This window comes from Simochromis diagramma, unplaced genomic scaffold (assembly GCF_900408965.1).
Source record: "Simochromis diagramma unplaced genomic scaffold, fSimDia1.1 OVJJ01000646.1, whole genome shotgun sequence".
NCBI lineage: Eukaryota > Metazoa > Chordata > Actinopteri > Cichliformes > Cichlidae > Simochromis > Simochromis diagramma.
The window spans coordinates 5896722-5913069 of record NW_024387279.1 but is presented as its reverse complement, the minus strand read 5'-3'; the positions used below and the strand labels follow the sequence as shown (position 1 = coordinate 5913069).

Below are 16348 nucleotides of genomic sequence, written 5' to 3'. Positions count from 1 at the left end.
CGCGCCTTCTTTCCCTCCGTCTCCATGGTGACTCGCTTAATCTGTGCTCCACTAATCAGGGCTTTATGTATCCTCGTGCGCGCGCTTAACTTGGGGTTAAAGCAACTCCGCGTTGATTGAACTAATTATTATCAGCCTTTCTGAAACCGAATATTCCGAGTTGGACAGTTCGGGGTTACTCAACCCTGAGTATCGTTTTTCACTCTGAGTTTTCTAAACCGGCTTCCTGAAATAGGGCCCGGGTCTCCAAAAAACAACAACAGAGTTTCGAAATACACAAAAAGCTAAAAGGAGTGTTTCTGTTCCTTTTTTTTGCTTATGAGACTATATATAGATGACATTTACTGCTGAATGAAATGGCTATGTAGGAGTTTAAATTGGTTTATCCACTCAAAATCTGGGACAAGCTGGAATCTCAGTGACCTTGACATTAAGGTCAGGGCAGAGGTCAAATTTTCTGAAGATCTTGTGAATGTGATTACTCCAGAAGGGGATCACTTAGGATTCACAAAATGATACCATAGATGGAGTTTGAATCCTGCTGACATCCACGTCAAGGTCAGAGGTCAGCTTACTGAAAATCAACCAAATCACCACCGGGTTTTCTTTTACTGTCTTCCTGTTTCTAGCTGGGAAGAATGGTAACTGCGGATGAGAGAACATTATTATTATTAGTAGTAGAAGTAGTTGGAGGAGAAGGAGCAGTACTTAATGTATGCTAGTTGTCCATTGATGTTCCAATATTGTGATCAAGTTCAACGCCTTCGATTTGCGGAAGCGCTGCTCAGTTTGCATGAGTAAGTTCGCCGTTTCTTCCTTTTATTGTGAAAAGCTTGAAGCGGAAATGTCGTCGTTATCGTTGCCCGCCAGAGGCAGAGGAGTCGGCTGTCTCCGGTGCAGACGATCGAAAGATGGAGCGGACAACACTGCTGCTGCTGCTGCTGCTCGGACTCGCAGTGTCGTGCCGGGCACAGTTTGCTCCACCCACGGTGAACATCAGTCTGGATGAAGATCCAGCAGTGCGATGGATGCCTCTTGCGAAAGTCTTCGACATAGACTACGTGAATAAAGCTGCTGTAGAGGTCATTGAGTAAGTTTGCCAGAAAGTATGCAACAAAAAAGTGCCACTTGCGAACTTTATCTTCGAAGTGGGTTTCGGGGGGTTTGAAGGGTTACTTCAAACATGCCTCTGTTTCAGCGCAGATTACAAAATCCGTGGTCTTAAATGTGGTTGGTGACGTATTGCGTTAGGTTGCTCAAAGCGATTAACATGTTTAAAGTACTCGGTAATTCTACATCATTGTTTGCTTGATCTTATGTAACGATGCGATTTAAAAGCGATCTTCACATAATATTGCTACCGGAAGAAAGCAGGGGTCGCTCTCATGAGGTCCTCCTGGCAGATTTTCTGAAGTTTTTCTTGACCTTTTGTTTGCGACAGTACTATTTTTTTTATTTAGGTTGTGCAATCAAAAAGTGGTTGCCGTGTGATTCACACGGGAGGCATAGGCAGTCAAAACAATAACTGCCTATGCCTCCAAGCAGTTATTGTTTTAACTGACATCAACCTCATTGGCAGGAGAACCAGACACAAGGCTTACAAGAAAAACTGGGTTTCTACACGCGGTTTTACCAACGTTTAAATTCTGTGAAATGTTAAGAATGCATGTCAGTATTAAAAGTTGCCACATTATGTCTTAATTAAACCTGGGATCTGTTTAACATGAATGACTGGGTGGCCGGTAACACTGATGTTATAGAGTGTTACCAGAGTAAAAGGGCAGAGCAGCTAGTTGTTACTGTTTTATTACTTTATCTGGCGAGTACACACCTGTAAATTTATGACTGGATGTTGTGAAAGGCAGTTTTATTCAAAGGGGGGAAGTGGGAGTCCCTTTTACTTGAGGTGTCTTCAAGGCTGTGATTGCTCTCACAAACACGTTCACACTTACAAGTAAAGATCTGCTAGTATACTTGTCATCCATCAACTGTCAGCGCCTGCAGCACCTCTGTTTTCCTGATAGTTTGACAAGTTTGGAAATTCGAGCAGCAAGAATCCAGTTAAACTAGAAACTGCTTTTCAATTTTAGTATCATGGTCCTTTGAATGTTTTTGGATTTGTGTTGATTCTTTTTGGTTTCACTGCTGCTTTAGTGCTCTTAGCTTTTGATAGTTGTCAGGAGTTTTTTGGTTTCTGTTTTGTTTTCATCATCATTCTGTTCATTTGGATTTTGGTTCTTGTTGCATTTAGAGGTCTAGTTAATGTTTAAGTCAGATTCTTGGTAATGTAAGAAGATTAGAATTTTCCTGCTCTTTTCTGGTGACATTACTATCTTCCTGGGTGTGTGTTTTGCTTTATGTCTTATTTAAGTTTTGGTTTCTGTCACGTTTTTTTGTTCCTCCTTCTGTCTGATCTTTCTGTTAGTGATATATTAACATGTTCAGTGTGAACCCTCTCGTTTTGTGGGCTGTTTCCTGTTCTGCTTTGACTTTGGCTTTCTCTTGAGCCATGTTTCGGTGTTATTTCCCGTTTGTCCAGTTGTGGTTGTTACTTTCGCCCGTGTCTCCTTCAGCTTGTGTTTATCAGCCCCGGTCAGCCCTCTGGTTTTGAAAACATTTTGTTGTGTCCTTTGTGGACTCTATTATCAGCTATTATCTACAGTGGCCCAGAGAGATCAAATGTACTGCAGCTTAAGAAAACACCAGCAAATAGAAAAAGGCTGTAGAAGAACAAAACACAGTGGAAGTTGAATAAGACACAAAAATGTCTCAAAAGCTCACAAAAATAAATGAATACAAAAAGAAAAGTTCACAAAAAAACATAACTTTTTGTGCGTTTGTTTTCTTCTGTTGTATTTATTTCACTTTTGTTGTGTTCTGTTTTGTCTCCATAAACCTCTATTGCGTTTTATTCAGCTTTCACTGTGTTTTTTTTGCTTTTGCAGCATTTTTCTGTTGCCTGGTGTTTCTTTAATTTACAGTATGTTTGACCCCTTAGGACCACTGTACCCAAGTGTACCCCAGCATTTGGGCATTTTAACTTAATCGTGATTTTCATACATAATACAGACTTTAATAGAGTAAACTGTAAAATTGAATTTTGTAGTCTGCTTACTACCTGTTTTTGGGGGGGTTGGATTCTTAATACTTAGCTCTAACATATAACGGTTTCCAGTGAAAATCAAAAACTTTATTGATTCGTTGACTTTATTGACTTTATCGGACTCGTGTCTCCTTCATTCGCCTGTGATCTAAAAATAGCAGCAGCCCTGCGTTCCACAGGCGTATGAGAAAATTAACTTGAAGGGGAGGACGGACAAAATGTAATCATAATGGCTTTTGATTTCCTTACGCCACACCACTTTAAGCTACATGTAGTCGGTGTATTAGAAAGTGGGTTAGCTGTGTGAAGATACTGATGCGAGCAGTGCCTAAGCTAAGCAATGCACTGTAGTGCATGTATGTAGGGAACCACTGTTAGCCACTTAAACACAGGCTGCCTGAAAAACGCCAAGGCAGTCAGTCCAGGGGAAGCATTGCAGGCACTACACACAACTAGCTCTACAGCAGAAAAGCAGAGTATCTTCAGAGATTGACACCATCAAACTCACACTATGTTGCTTTGAGACACCAAAACACAAAGAGCATTGAGCCTCACAAAGGATTATTTTATGTACAGTGTTTTTTTTATTGTGTTTTTGTTGCTTTTTCCCCATCCATTGTTTGAGTAGTTGCAAAGGACAACTCACTGAAACCCTCACAGCACAGATTAAACTTAACCTCCTCTCTCATTGCTTTATCTTATTTCTGCCTTTGCTGTGTTGTCATGTTTATCTTCCACTACATCTCTGCTGACAGGGATTGCAGACCAACATGCTAAATTTGCTTTCTTTGCTCCAGTTCCACGATTCCAAAATGGTTGCATCATGCAGTCAAACCTATTGTGATGGCCCTGGAAAAGTACGTTCCTCAGCCATATGCGGGGGAGATCCGCGGCCTGGCCTCACACTTGGGAGGAACGCTGTCCGACGTCATCCTGCTCAACTTTGCCTATGAAGTATCTGCGTATGTGTGATTTTTAAATCCACCTAGACATTTGTAGTGAAGCCCCACAGTGCCAAACAAAAGTTCAATCCTCTCATGCACACTAAACAACTTCATCCACTTCCAGATTCTGCACAAGCATCGTGGCTCAGGACACAAAGGGGCACGTGTACCACGGCAGGAACCTCGATTACCCGCATCCTGTTCTGAAGAATCTGACTTTTAACGCAGTCTTCCTCAAAAATGGAAAGGTACATCATGCATTAGCAGGTGCACAGCTAAAGTAATTACGTAGCAACTTGAATTTTTCAGACATTAAATCTAGTTTGTGTTTTATTGACACACCATTTCAGGAGGTATACCGTGGAACTTCGTTTGCGGGCTATGTCGGGCTATGGACGGGACAAAGCCCTAACAAGTTTACTGTCTCAGGTGACCAGCGAGGTAAGACCACACATGGCTGTGGAAAAGGTAGCATCTTCATTTTTCTTCTTGTTTCCAAGCTTGTTTTTTTTTTCCTAAGGAACTGAACACTGGTATAACTGGTGGAAGAACATCGTCTCTGCTTTCCTGTATAAGAGATCCCCCGTTAGTTGGCTGGTGAGGGAGGTGAGAAAAGTTAGTGTAGGGAAAAAGAAAAAAGAAAAAGTTGACAATATGCGGAAGTGAAAGTATTCTTTGTGTGGCCTGACAGACACTGGAGGAAGCAGAGGACTTTCAGGATGCAGTCATGCGTCTTTCAAAAGTCCCCATCATCACTGGGGTGTATTACATAGTCGGCGGGGTGCGGGCCGGGGAAGGGGTCGTGATCACCAGAGATCGAGAGGGCCCTGCTGATATCTGGCCTCTGGAAACTGCGAAGGGAGGGTAGGTGAAAAAAAAAAGATCTGAGGAGGAGGATGGAAAATGATTGTATCGCTCAGTAAGCATTTCAATGTGTGTTTTGGGGATTGCTTTCAGATGGTTCAGAGTGGAGACAAACTTTGACCACTGGCTTCCTCCTCCTGCTAAAGATCATCGGAGGTGAGTCATGTCTCATGATGAGCACGCTTGCTGTGTTGCTGCTGCTGTTATTACACCGCTGCTGTGTGCTCATTTCTTAGAGAAGCGGCTAACAAAGCTCTAAATGCTACTGGCCAGGCGCACATCAATATGAATACACTCTATCAGGTAAGTCAATTAACCTCAACCTTGGTTCACGAAGTCACACTTCTGGTAATCGGAGACGATGTATGGGCTTATAACTCTGTCTCTTCCTCCAGGTTTTGTCCCTGAATCCAGTGTGTAATGGGTAAGAAGGACGTTATTCCTGTTTGATGCTCTTATTTGTCCTCCAGCAACTCTATAAATGCTGGTGTTGCTTAGATGGGATAGTTCACTTAGTGTGTTCATCACTTTTACTTCCCCTTTTCCCACTTCAGCAGTTATGTCAGTGGGCCCTTCGTTGACATGTAGCACATACACTGTATTGCCAAACGAATTCGATCACCCATCCAAATGATTGAGTTCAGGTGTTCCAATCACGTCCATGGCCACAGGTGTATAAAATCAAACACCTAGACATGGAGGCCGCTTCTACAAACATTTGTGAAAGAATGGCTCCCTCTCAGGAGCTCAGTGAATCCCAGTGTGGTATTGTGATAGGATGCCAGCTGTGCAACAAGTCCAGACGTGAAATTTCCTCAGAATTCAAAATTCCACAGTCAACTGTTAGTGGTATTATTAACAGTGTGTAAATGATTGGGAACGACGGCAGCTCAGCCATGAAGTGATAGGCCATGCACTGTTGGGATTGTGGGATCGTTGTTTAGAAGTTGGGCTCAACTCTTTACTTCCAGTGAAAGGAACTCTTCATGCTCCAACATACCAAGAGATTTTGGATGATTCCATACGCCCAACTTTGAGGGGACAGTTTGGGGATGGCTCCTTCCTGTTACAACATGACTGTGCACCAGCACACAAAACAATGTCCATGAAGACACGGATGAGCGAGTTTTGTGTGGGAGATCTTAACTGGCCTGCACAGAGTCCCGACCAAATCTGATAGGACACCTTTGGGTTGAATGAGAGTGGAGAGTGCGAGCCAGGCCTTCTCATCCAACATCAATGTCTGACTTCACTGACATCACATTAAACCCTATGGATTAAGAATGGGATGTCACTCAAATTCATATGTGTGTTAAAGCAGAAGAGTGAATACTTTTGACAGTATAGTGTAGCGAGTAGATTACAGAGAAACAATAGCTGAATGAATATCTTGATGTCTATTTTTCTGCTTTTTAAAAAATAAAACCTCACGCAATGAATCGCATTAAATAGTGACCGCCGTCTGTCTTAATATCCTCCCAGAATTACTATTTACACGACAGTGATGAGCGCAGCAGCCCCTGAGAAGTACATCACACTCCTTAGGCTGCAGGTAATTCAGTTTACACCTTAAACATTTATGCTCAATGAGGCGGTGATAATGTCAATGAAAAAAAATATATAACATTTACTCACTTGTCTCTTCAAATCTTTTTCAAGGACTGCAACAAGACAGACTGAGCTGACAGAGGTGGAGCAGTAAAAGACGCAGACTCCTTTTTCTTGCGGCAGGCGGCGATCTTCACGACTACTTGGAGGCTGCGCGATCAATGAGATGACGGAATGCACCTGAAATATTCAATGACACTGTGCTAGTGCCTTTAATAAAATAACATTTGCTGTGATTGTTTTTGCCATTTTATGCACCTTATCTTCCAATAAAACGTGGCTTTATTTTAATCTGTTTTTATTGTCCTCACTTTATAAGCAAGACGAGAAGGACGCCCTGCCGGTTTCACGTCGTTAACTGCCAAGTGCAACAGATCATGCGATGCAGTGCGCTCATGTTGTTTGCATGTTGTTTGTTATTTATATGAAAACCATGCACGCACACTCAAACCCTATTAGTTTGTGTTTCTAATGTGTCTATTCAGAAGGTGGCGGTGTACAGTTTTAGCTATCAGTTTATTGGTGTCCAGAACGTTTGGTCTTATAACCAGATCAAAGAATGGAAGGTGAAGAGAAATGCTTTTCTAGTCTTGTTTTTTGTGCTGATCTATCACCGCATAATGTGTAAAATGTACCTGCAGGGCGCACTTTGAATTGCACATGTTCATGTTCGTTACTAAAATTAACATTACCGCGCTAGCGAGAGGTTGCGGGTGGAAAAATCAGAGTCAGCTTTCATGTTTTGGTGACCCAAAACATACTAAAACCCTGGTGCCAGCTGGAGGAAAGACGCCTATGCTCTAACCTTTATTCCAGAGAGTTGATCAAGATCTGCTAAATCCTGAGATAAGACACGCGAAAAATAATAACTTCTGCATTTCCAAATGGCGCAATAGTGAGTCAACTGGCACACAACAAGCAAATTCACATATTTCTAAGTTAAAAAAGGTGAGCTCTACCCAGCAGGCTTAAACGTGTGAGGAAACACACGCATGAGTGGAGGACGAAAGAGTGCGATCACAGACACACACATTTGTTTATTAAAATCAGACGGAGAGGAGACTGTGGAAAGGCTGGGAACAGAACTGGGCTTGCTAGATTATAGTGAGACAACTGCATTCAACTATGAGGTAGGAGAGAAAAGAGGATACGAGGGATGCCAAGCTCATTTTATGTCACCGGCCACATACAGCCCACTTTGAAACCCCCCTTTCTGTCAGTGTAAAGAAGTTTAACTACTCATTTAATTGATGGGATATCGTCTTTTTTTTATAATATAAAAAGTGTAATTTCAGCAGTACGTCTTACTTTTTATTGCACGATAAAGATGTGCCTCTGTAGTAGATGAAAGAAATCTGTCAGCGTGGTTCTTTGAGCTTAAATGTAAGAAGTAGATTTTAAAATACAGAAATTAATTATTTTGGTTTAGTATGAATGCTCACGGGGAGGTCTTTATTGATAGAAAAAGCTGTAAAACCTGTGAAAGTAAAGTTAAAATTAAAAAAAAATTATGTCCTCCTTCATGATGATGTTATTTGAGTCTTTGCTGGGCTGATTTTGCCCCCTGTGCCCTCTGTTGTATGATACAGTCATAATGAGTAAGGCTGAACACTGGGGAAAGTAATGTTTTCGTAACTACTGTCAGGTGTCATAAACAACAGAGCATGCGCTTGTTAGTCACAGGAACTTTGACTGTGACATGATACAAGGAAAGAGTAGCAGGAGTAAAGATCATACCGGAGCAGGAAAAGCATCACTGTGCACCAGACCTGACAGCCTGGACAGGGTTTCTCCAGGAGATGGCAGTAGTGCACCACATAAGGTGCCATTAAAACCCCTCAGAAGAAGAAGAGAATCACTTCTCCTGTCGCCAGGATCACATGATATGACAAAGCAGCTAGCTGCTTCCTGTGAACGCCGCTTCCCAATTTCCATCCTGACGGCCGCATAGACTTGCGACTACAGTTTCATACGAGATGCTGGCCCTTATAAACAGGCTCTTGGACTGGTTCAGGTCCCTCTTTTGGAAAGAAGAGATGGAGCTTACTTTAGTGGGACTTCAGTACTCCGGAAAAACCACATTCGTCAATGTGATAGCGGTAAGCAGCTGACGATTGCGAAGTCGCACAGTCACAGTGCGGGCCCAGGCTGTTACCTTATATAGGTCGCAGAAGGAGGTTTCAGTACGTGCTGTGTATAACTTTTACTTGTCTGCATTTCTACACCGTAACTTCTAAAGACAATGCGACATGGCTGCTTAGCCGGGTCGCAAAGCTACAAGTGTACCGCAGTAGCTGCAGCAGTAGCTGCGGTACTCCCTGTCGTTGTTTTGCTAGCTGCGGTGACGAACTTGGTTGGTGTGATATGCGCTTACGTGTGAAACGGTCATGTGAACGGAGCCGTCAGTGCTTTCGTTGCTGCCAATGTGTCAACACAAGCGGTATGTCGACAACACAGGCTGTTATTTGGTTTTGAATACAGTCTGCCTCGTCATGTTGCTAGCAGGGTGTACCGGGGGGGACGACACTTGAGTAATCATGGCTGCAGGCTGCCAGCTGCGAATACTTGCATAGTCTGTCATCAAAATATTTCCTAATCTTTCAAAGTGACATCCTATAAGCTAACAAGAGCAGTCCTCCCACTTCCTTTCGTTTGAGTTGTATTTTTATGGCTTGTTGTCATGCAGCAGGCAGCGTGGACGCTATAAAAGTTAACCCCTCACTTTGTTGTTGTGTTTGACAGTCACAGTGACAGCTGTGGGCGGATGTGAGGTTAGTGATGATTCCACGTTTGATTGTGTCATGCCATGGTGTCATTTTTAAGGTCTCGAGCCATTTTCCCTCACACATTGATTGCATACATGACAGTTTAGACCTTTGTGCATATGTAAATCTGTTGACCTCTTATACATTTTCCTCGCATCTTTCTAAACGTACAAAGTTCTCACTGCTGAGTCATGACCTCAGTCGATGTAAGACTGTGTTGTACTGACCAAAACAGTTTCCCATTTAGAATTAAGGTATTTGGTGCTTTAAACCTGTGGAATGTGTGATCACGGTGCAAAGGTTGGTATCAGAAAGCGTGGTTATTACAGGAGGTATGTGAGCAGTTTACACATTTTTGTTGTTTTGGTTCTCTGTTCCTGCATGTTTAGTTTGAAATAATAAAGTACATCCAAGTGCCACGTCATAGTGTCAGAGTTGAGGGCTTCAAAAGTATTTGGATTCTTGGATATTAAGTTAAAAGTGGCCAGGCTAAAGATGTGAATATACATAAACAAAGGATAATCAAAAGTCTGTCAAAGGTTGGTTGTTGGGCATAATCACCAGGTCAGGTGATCACATCTTGTGGCTGCATGGGACAAGAATGCTCTTCAGGATGTAGACTACATAAATGTTTTTTTTTTTTCTTTGTCAGTGGGTGAGACAAATCTTTGAGATCAGAACCTCATGGGACTCAGTACAGAATGCAACCTCATGCTAAGCATTCAAAAACACACAGATTGGGTAAAGCTGTGAAACAAAGTACATTGAAAGGCAAGTGTGAAGAAAGTGGGAGACCTTGAGAGCCAAAGCATACCCACCCCTCATTTGGCAAGTGTGATGGTGCTGTTATGGTTGCCTGGGGAACTAGCACACTGACATTTATTGATGATTTCTCTGCTGTCAGAAGCAGCAGTGTTAATGTAGAAGCTTATAGGAGGATTTTTGTGTTTTTTAGATCCCACCAGTTTCACTGGACCTCTATTCATAATTAAATGTAAAGAGGTGCAATATCCATGCCTGGCTGAGTCACACCTGATCTCGATGACTGGCCAAAGAGCAGAGTAAAGAGAGAAAGACCTTGTAGCAACCCAAAGCTGTTAGCTGCAGTGAAGGCCTGGGAGAAGGCAAGCAGTGTGCTTGTGTCTGTGGGTTCAGATACTGGCTGCAGTAAAGTTTGTCTTCATGTGAATGTATCCAATTTTTTTTTTTTTTTTTTAAACCTTTAGACCATTTCCATCCAATTTCATTTTCCAGTGATGCAAACCCACTCCAATTACAGCTGAAACCTCATGAATTTATTCTTTATCCATTATTGTATTTCATATTGATTGAGCTGAAACAAAACACGAAGCAGTCCGATTACTTGTGATGTGAACTTTGTGCTGACACATAGATGACACCATCTTATGATTCATGTAGTTAAAATGGCAAATGCTCAAATTCAGCTAGAAGAAAATAACCCTTGTAATTCAATTATTTCCTAATTTAATCATGTACATAAGTGACTAGTGTGCACAGTGTTTTTCATGTGGCTTTTAGATCAGATTAAAGCATGCTGACTTCAAAAAGGAAGCATGCAGTTTTGACTAATATGAGATTGTCCTTTGTCTGCTATTTGTCTCGTGCAGTCAGGACAGTTCAGTGAAGACATGATCCCCACAGTTGGTTTCAACATGCGGAAGGTTACTAAAGGCAACGTGACAATAAAGGTAAGCTATCAAAAATGGGTATGCAGCTGGTTGCTAAGTAAAAATGTAAATGGGACTATTTACAATGTTTACAGATAAAATGGTGTGTGTGTCATTTCTGACTCGATTTTGTGCTTTCTTGTGTCAGATATGGGACATAGGTGGACAGCCCCGTTTCAGAAGCATGTGGGAGCGCTACTGTAGAGGAGTCAATGCTATTGTGTAAGTGTGTTGCCAAAAAGGTACAGCATGTTCCCTTCGTGGCTCCATGAAAAATGTAGCAAATTGCACATTAATATTCAGAAATGCCTTTTTCAGTGAGCTCTAATTTGATTATCTCTCCCCGTCCTTAGTTACATGGTGGACGCAGCAGACCGAGAGAAGATAGAAGCTTCCAGAAATGAACTGCACAACCTTTTAGACAAACCACAGCTACAAGGAATTCCAGTAAGAGACCTCTTGTTAAATTTTTTTTTTTTTTTTTTTTTTTTTAAAACACCAGAAGCTTGTGGTGTTACAGCAAGCACTCGATGATCAGGATCCAGTGACAGTCACAAGCAGTCATTAAAGTCATAGTTAGCAATTGCAGAAAGCCATTAGATGCAGTGACTCAGGCTTGATGATGTTACACTTGTTGGTAATATGAAACAGAGCTTGAATTATGGGTGTATTTTTTTTTTTTTTTTTTTTTTTTCATTGAGTTGACGAAGTGCGATTTGATGAATCCATAAGATTTCCTGCTTCCTCGACTCAACACTTCACGCAGGCAGTTTATTTTGCCTTAACAGTAAAGATTGTGTGATGGTTGAGGCATGTGATTGAGTGAAGAGAGTGATGCTGATACATTGCTGCATTAGGTATTGATCAGCCCTGTCTTTCTTTTCCAGGTGCTAGTCCTTGGTAACAAACGAGACCTACCCAATGCACTTGATGAGAAGCAGCTTATTGAAAAAATGTAAGAAATGAACTCCTGCCAAATGTTCTGTTAGTGGTGTTGTTACATAACAAGTGTCTACTTGACCAGTGTTTGATGATTCCTAATAACCCCATAGACTTTTTCTAAGATGAACATGGATTACAAGTTTGAAAATTGAGGCCACTGCATTCTTTCTGATAGCCAGCAGGGGTCCTTGTTTGCAAAAATATATCATGTACAGAGGTCCATGAGAACATTTCCATACTCCTCAATTGCTGTGACCTGAGTAAACAATTTTCTTATGAGTTTATGATCCCCTCACTAGTTTCATAAAAAAAATTCAATCCACTTTCATGTAAAATTTGTAATTTACGGTCACAATTATTAATTTGTATGATAAAGTAGGGTGTGCTTTAGGGCGGGGCTTCACACTGTACATGCGTACAGTGTGCTTGGTTTCTCAGTCAGATCTACCTCTTGCTCATCATGGTTCAAGAAACCAAACCAGGTCGATTCTTGAAAACTGGACTTGAGAAGTTGATGGGTAACATTGCAGTTTATACAGTCTATGGGAGTTTTTGCGAATGTCAATCTGTAAGATAAGCTAGTGACTGATGCGGTGGTCACGTGTCCATGGACTACTACCATTTGAATTTCACATTTCTCACTTTCCTCATTACAGGAATCTATCTGCCATTCAGGACCGAGAGATCTGCTGCTACTCTGTGTCCTGCAAAGAGAAAGACAACATAGGTAAGTATCTGAGGATTTGTGGAAGTCATGAAATGATCATTCAGGGGTTTAAAAGAACTTGAATCAAATTAACCTTCATTTTCAGTCTCAGGTTAATGTCAGGCATTGTTGGCAGTGCTGTGACTATTCTGTTGAAAATGACGTTATCTCGGCATTATCTTTAATGCAGCATAACTGAAATGAAGCTCGGTATACACGGGATGTAGGCAGTTACATAAAGTATTTAGTCTGTTGATATGGATTATGATTTGTTCTCATATTCTAACCAGGTATTATTCTAGATGATAGAGAGGCATAGCATGCAGAACTACTCTTTATAGTCATCAGTTAGGTCCTCTTTCAGCCTTCAGGGTTGATTTGGTTGATATCTTGTGGTTTCCTTTTGTCTGTCATGCTGATTAAAGTGCCGTGCAGAAGACAGCTTAAACAGCAAAACAATCTGATGTAGAAGGGATGAATACATGCATAAAGGAATAGCATTTATGATACAAAGAAATTAATAAAGTGAGCAGACCAAGAAATCCATTGTGGCCCTCATCAGTTTAAGTGTACTGCCTAATGCTTCACAGATAGTGTTTGCTTGGGTGTTAAAGATCTGTTGACTGTTCCTCCTCCACCCGCAGATATCACACTGCAGTGGCTCATCCAGCATTCAAAGTCACGGAGAAGCTGAAAGTAAAGCCCCGCCCTCCTCTCCCTCCCGGTCGCAGCTCTGGCCTCAGCCCCACTTTACGGTCATGGGTCCTTGACAGTCAATCCCTTCCACTGCCTCTGTGACGTATTCCAGCTCTCTCCGCTCACTACTGTCGCCACGCGCACCATCCACTACACTACCATAGATGTGTAGCCTCCCCCTGTACAGCACTACCACCACCCCAAAACCACCTGGAGTCTTGAAAAGTTGTCTCACTACTGTGCTAGCAGGTGGATTGTTCATACCCATCATGCCTTATCGCTCATCATTACAGACATGATGTGGGTCTGTGTACATCATGGAGTTTTTCTTTTAAATGTTGCAGTATACTGTTCCCCAGCTACATTAGGATGGAGCTCCTCTAATCCCACAATCAAACATGTGCTCTGTTGCCTGTCAACATTTGGTGTTTACGTGACATTGTGCGATTGTAGTTTTTAAACAGTTATTTGCCAAATGGTGATGATGATGATGGTCACTTGTGCTAAATGCCTTCAATTCCTGATAATCTCTTTAGCAATGTAGCCTGCGTTTTTATTTGCTGGTGTATGGAAGCACTGTTCTAATAAATGACTTGAATCAAAGTTTACACGTAACATAACGATCAATAGAAGGTAAGACTTTAAGTGGCGGCTGCGTCTGGGGCAACAATCCTGAGCAAAGTTTTAAGTGCCTTCAGCTGAGAGCGTTCCCGATCAGACAGTTATTGCCCAACGCACTTTTTGAAGCCTCTATTATAAACAAACACTCAGTACAGACACAGCAGAAATCCCTTGATTACACTTAACGCCGCCTCTCGACAATCTCATTCTGTTTTGTAATCACACAAACGCATTACGACGTCTGAGAAAAAAGGCAGTGCCGGGCTAACGCTGAGGATGAAGTAATGAATGAGTGACGAGCGAGTGAGACAATGTTACATGTTTGGTTGCTGGGTACTTTGAAGCCTGCAGGCTGTGAATTCTTATGTAGCTTTTTGAAGCGTAACTTTTGCTTGCCGTTCTCAGGTCGTTCTCAGTCTGAGCGCAGCGTGGGCGTGCCCGAGTCTGTGTGTCCATAATCTTCTTGTTTGAGTTGGATAAGTGGAAGGCAGTGTTAGCTGTGATGATGGAGCACACTGAGAACAGAGGGCAGTCCATGAGTTCAGAGTGTTGAATGCTTGATGTCGTCCATTCTTTGCGATACTCTTATCAGAGTCCTGATGTCTGATTTTCTTTTTTCTTGCTCTTGTGAAAGCCTTAGCAGTCCAAGGACAGTACTGTGTCCTCAGAAAACGACATATTGATTGACGAGCAGTGTCCTTGCAGCGAAAAGACAATGACCCCCCCCCCCCCCCCACCCACCCCCCGGTTAAAGAAAACAAAAAGTATGAGCACTGTATACTATTAATCCACCCCCTGCTTGGCCAGTACATCACTATGAAATGTCTTTTTCTTCTGGTTTTCTATGCCCCCCTCCCCCCAGTTTAAAGTGACCTATTCCTTCTGCTCCCATATTTGTATGTAGGCCTGCTCGGCTCGTGTATTTCACTGCAATACCGTCGACAAGTCCATCACGCTCCGTCGTCTCACATTGTTTTTCAGCGTCTGTTGGAAATCGTCGTAATCATAGATGTCGATTGTTGGGACCACAGCAGCGGTGAGGGGCTGTATAATCTGGTGACTGTATGGGAAATTTGGGGAAAGCTTTTGTTAACTGTGTAATAATCTAGCCTATTTGCAATTTGTATGTGCATGTGCTCAACTTATTCACATTCAACTGCAGACTTTGTAAATAAGAAGTTGGCGTTTTTATTCCAACAAATGCTCTGTAGATGTCATGCATTCTTTCCCTGTGATTGCTAATAAATTTGTTTTTATTTTTAAGGATTTCAAGTGTGGCATCACTTATTTTGTGCGTGTGTGTGGATTGTCTATAAATGTTTTGCCACTAGATGGAAGCAGAGGACTTTGCAAAGCTGGAGGTTTAGTGTTTCTTGAACACTCCTAGGTTTGTCAGAGGGTTTGTTCTGCTGCATTGTCCTGCAGCTTTCCTCTGCCCTGGGACTCTGGAGTAAACTCTTAACTCAAAGGTTATTTCTTTGAGTGGTCCATAGCACTGGAAATATATATTTATTATTGGCAGACATTTAGAATGAGACAAAGTGTATGTGATCACAATAATCATACCATATTTTTCATCTTTCATTCAGTTAAATTTGATTTTATTTACATAGCACTAAATCACAACAACAGTTACCTCAAAGATCTTTATATATTAAGGTAGAGACCCTACAGTAATAGAGAGGAAACCCCAACAATCAGTTGTCCCCAATGAGCAAGCACTTGGTGATGGTGGGAAGGAAAAACTCCCTTTTAATAGGAAGGAACCTCCAGCAGAACCAGACTCAGGGAGGAGTGACCATCTGGCTGAAGGAGAGGAGACCCTGTGGAAGAGAACAAGACATTAATAATGACTAATGATTAAATCTAGAGTGGTGTATAAACATACAGTGAGTTTAGAAGAAACACTCAGGGCTGGTGGCTTCCCATGATGCACTAAATATAAGTTTTATCAAAACAAAGTTTTAAGCGTAATCTTAAAAGTAGAGAAGATTTGGGAACTGGTTTCACAGAAGAGAGGCTCCTATATAAAAACAAAACTCGATCCCCCTAATGTACAAAAGAAAAACTTGGTGCTACGTTTGTGGATATATTGTTTTACCGCTATTGTGTAATAGAAGATTAGCACCTCTGTGTTTCTTGGCAGCAAATTAACTATTATGCAAAGAAATGTAACACCCATAACGTTAAGGCAAACGCCGGGAGGGCGTCGCAAACTAGGGGGCAATAAAGCGAACTGTGATCGCGGGCCTGTGCCGTTCAAGCTGGAACACCTTAATTAATCTCATTTCTTAAATGCAGCGTTTAATGAACACCATCTGGCATTTACTGCAGTCAGAAGGTGCGGAGAGATCCAGGTGTTTTCCGGCGGAGAAACGCAGGGTGTGCGTGTCCACATGGGGCCTTTAGGT

General features: G+C 42.0%; 2 protein-coding genes across 2 annotated transcripts; both read left to right on the top strand.

The window, feature by feature from the left end:
- Window positions 1-869: 869 nt before the first annotated feature.
- Window positions 870-6810, top strand: LOC120715859 (N-acylethanolamine-hydrolyzing acid amidase-like). Its single transcript, XM_040003094.1, has 11 exons — window positions 870-1090; window positions 3901-4065; window positions 4172-4295; window positions 4398-4488; window positions 4568-4653; window positions 4739-4911; window positions 5005-5067; window positions 5148-5214; window positions 5307-5335; window positions 6394-6463; window positions 6571-6810. Exons 1-11 carry the CDS (start codon window positions 912-914, stop codon window positions 6589-6591), a joined length of 1068 nt encoding a protein of 355 aa, XP_039859028.1. The 5' UTR covers window positions 870-911; the 3' UTR covers window positions 6592-6810.
- A 1570-nt stretch (window positions 6811-8380) lies between these two features.
- On the top strand, window positions 8381-15203 carry arl8bb (ADP-ribosylation factor-like 8Bb). The gene is made up of 7 exons (XM_040003095.1): window positions 8381-8618; window positions 10913-10993; window positions 11121-11194; window positions 11326-11419; window positions 11860-11927; window positions 12571-12641; window positions 13265-15203. Exons 1-7 carry the CDS (start codon window positions 8496-8498, stop codon window positions 13312-13314), a joined length of 561 nt encoding a protein of 186 aa, XP_039859029.1. The 5' UTR covers window positions 8381-8495; the 3' UTR covers window positions 13315-15203.
- The last annotated feature ends 1145 nt before the right edge of the window (window positions 15204-16348 follow it).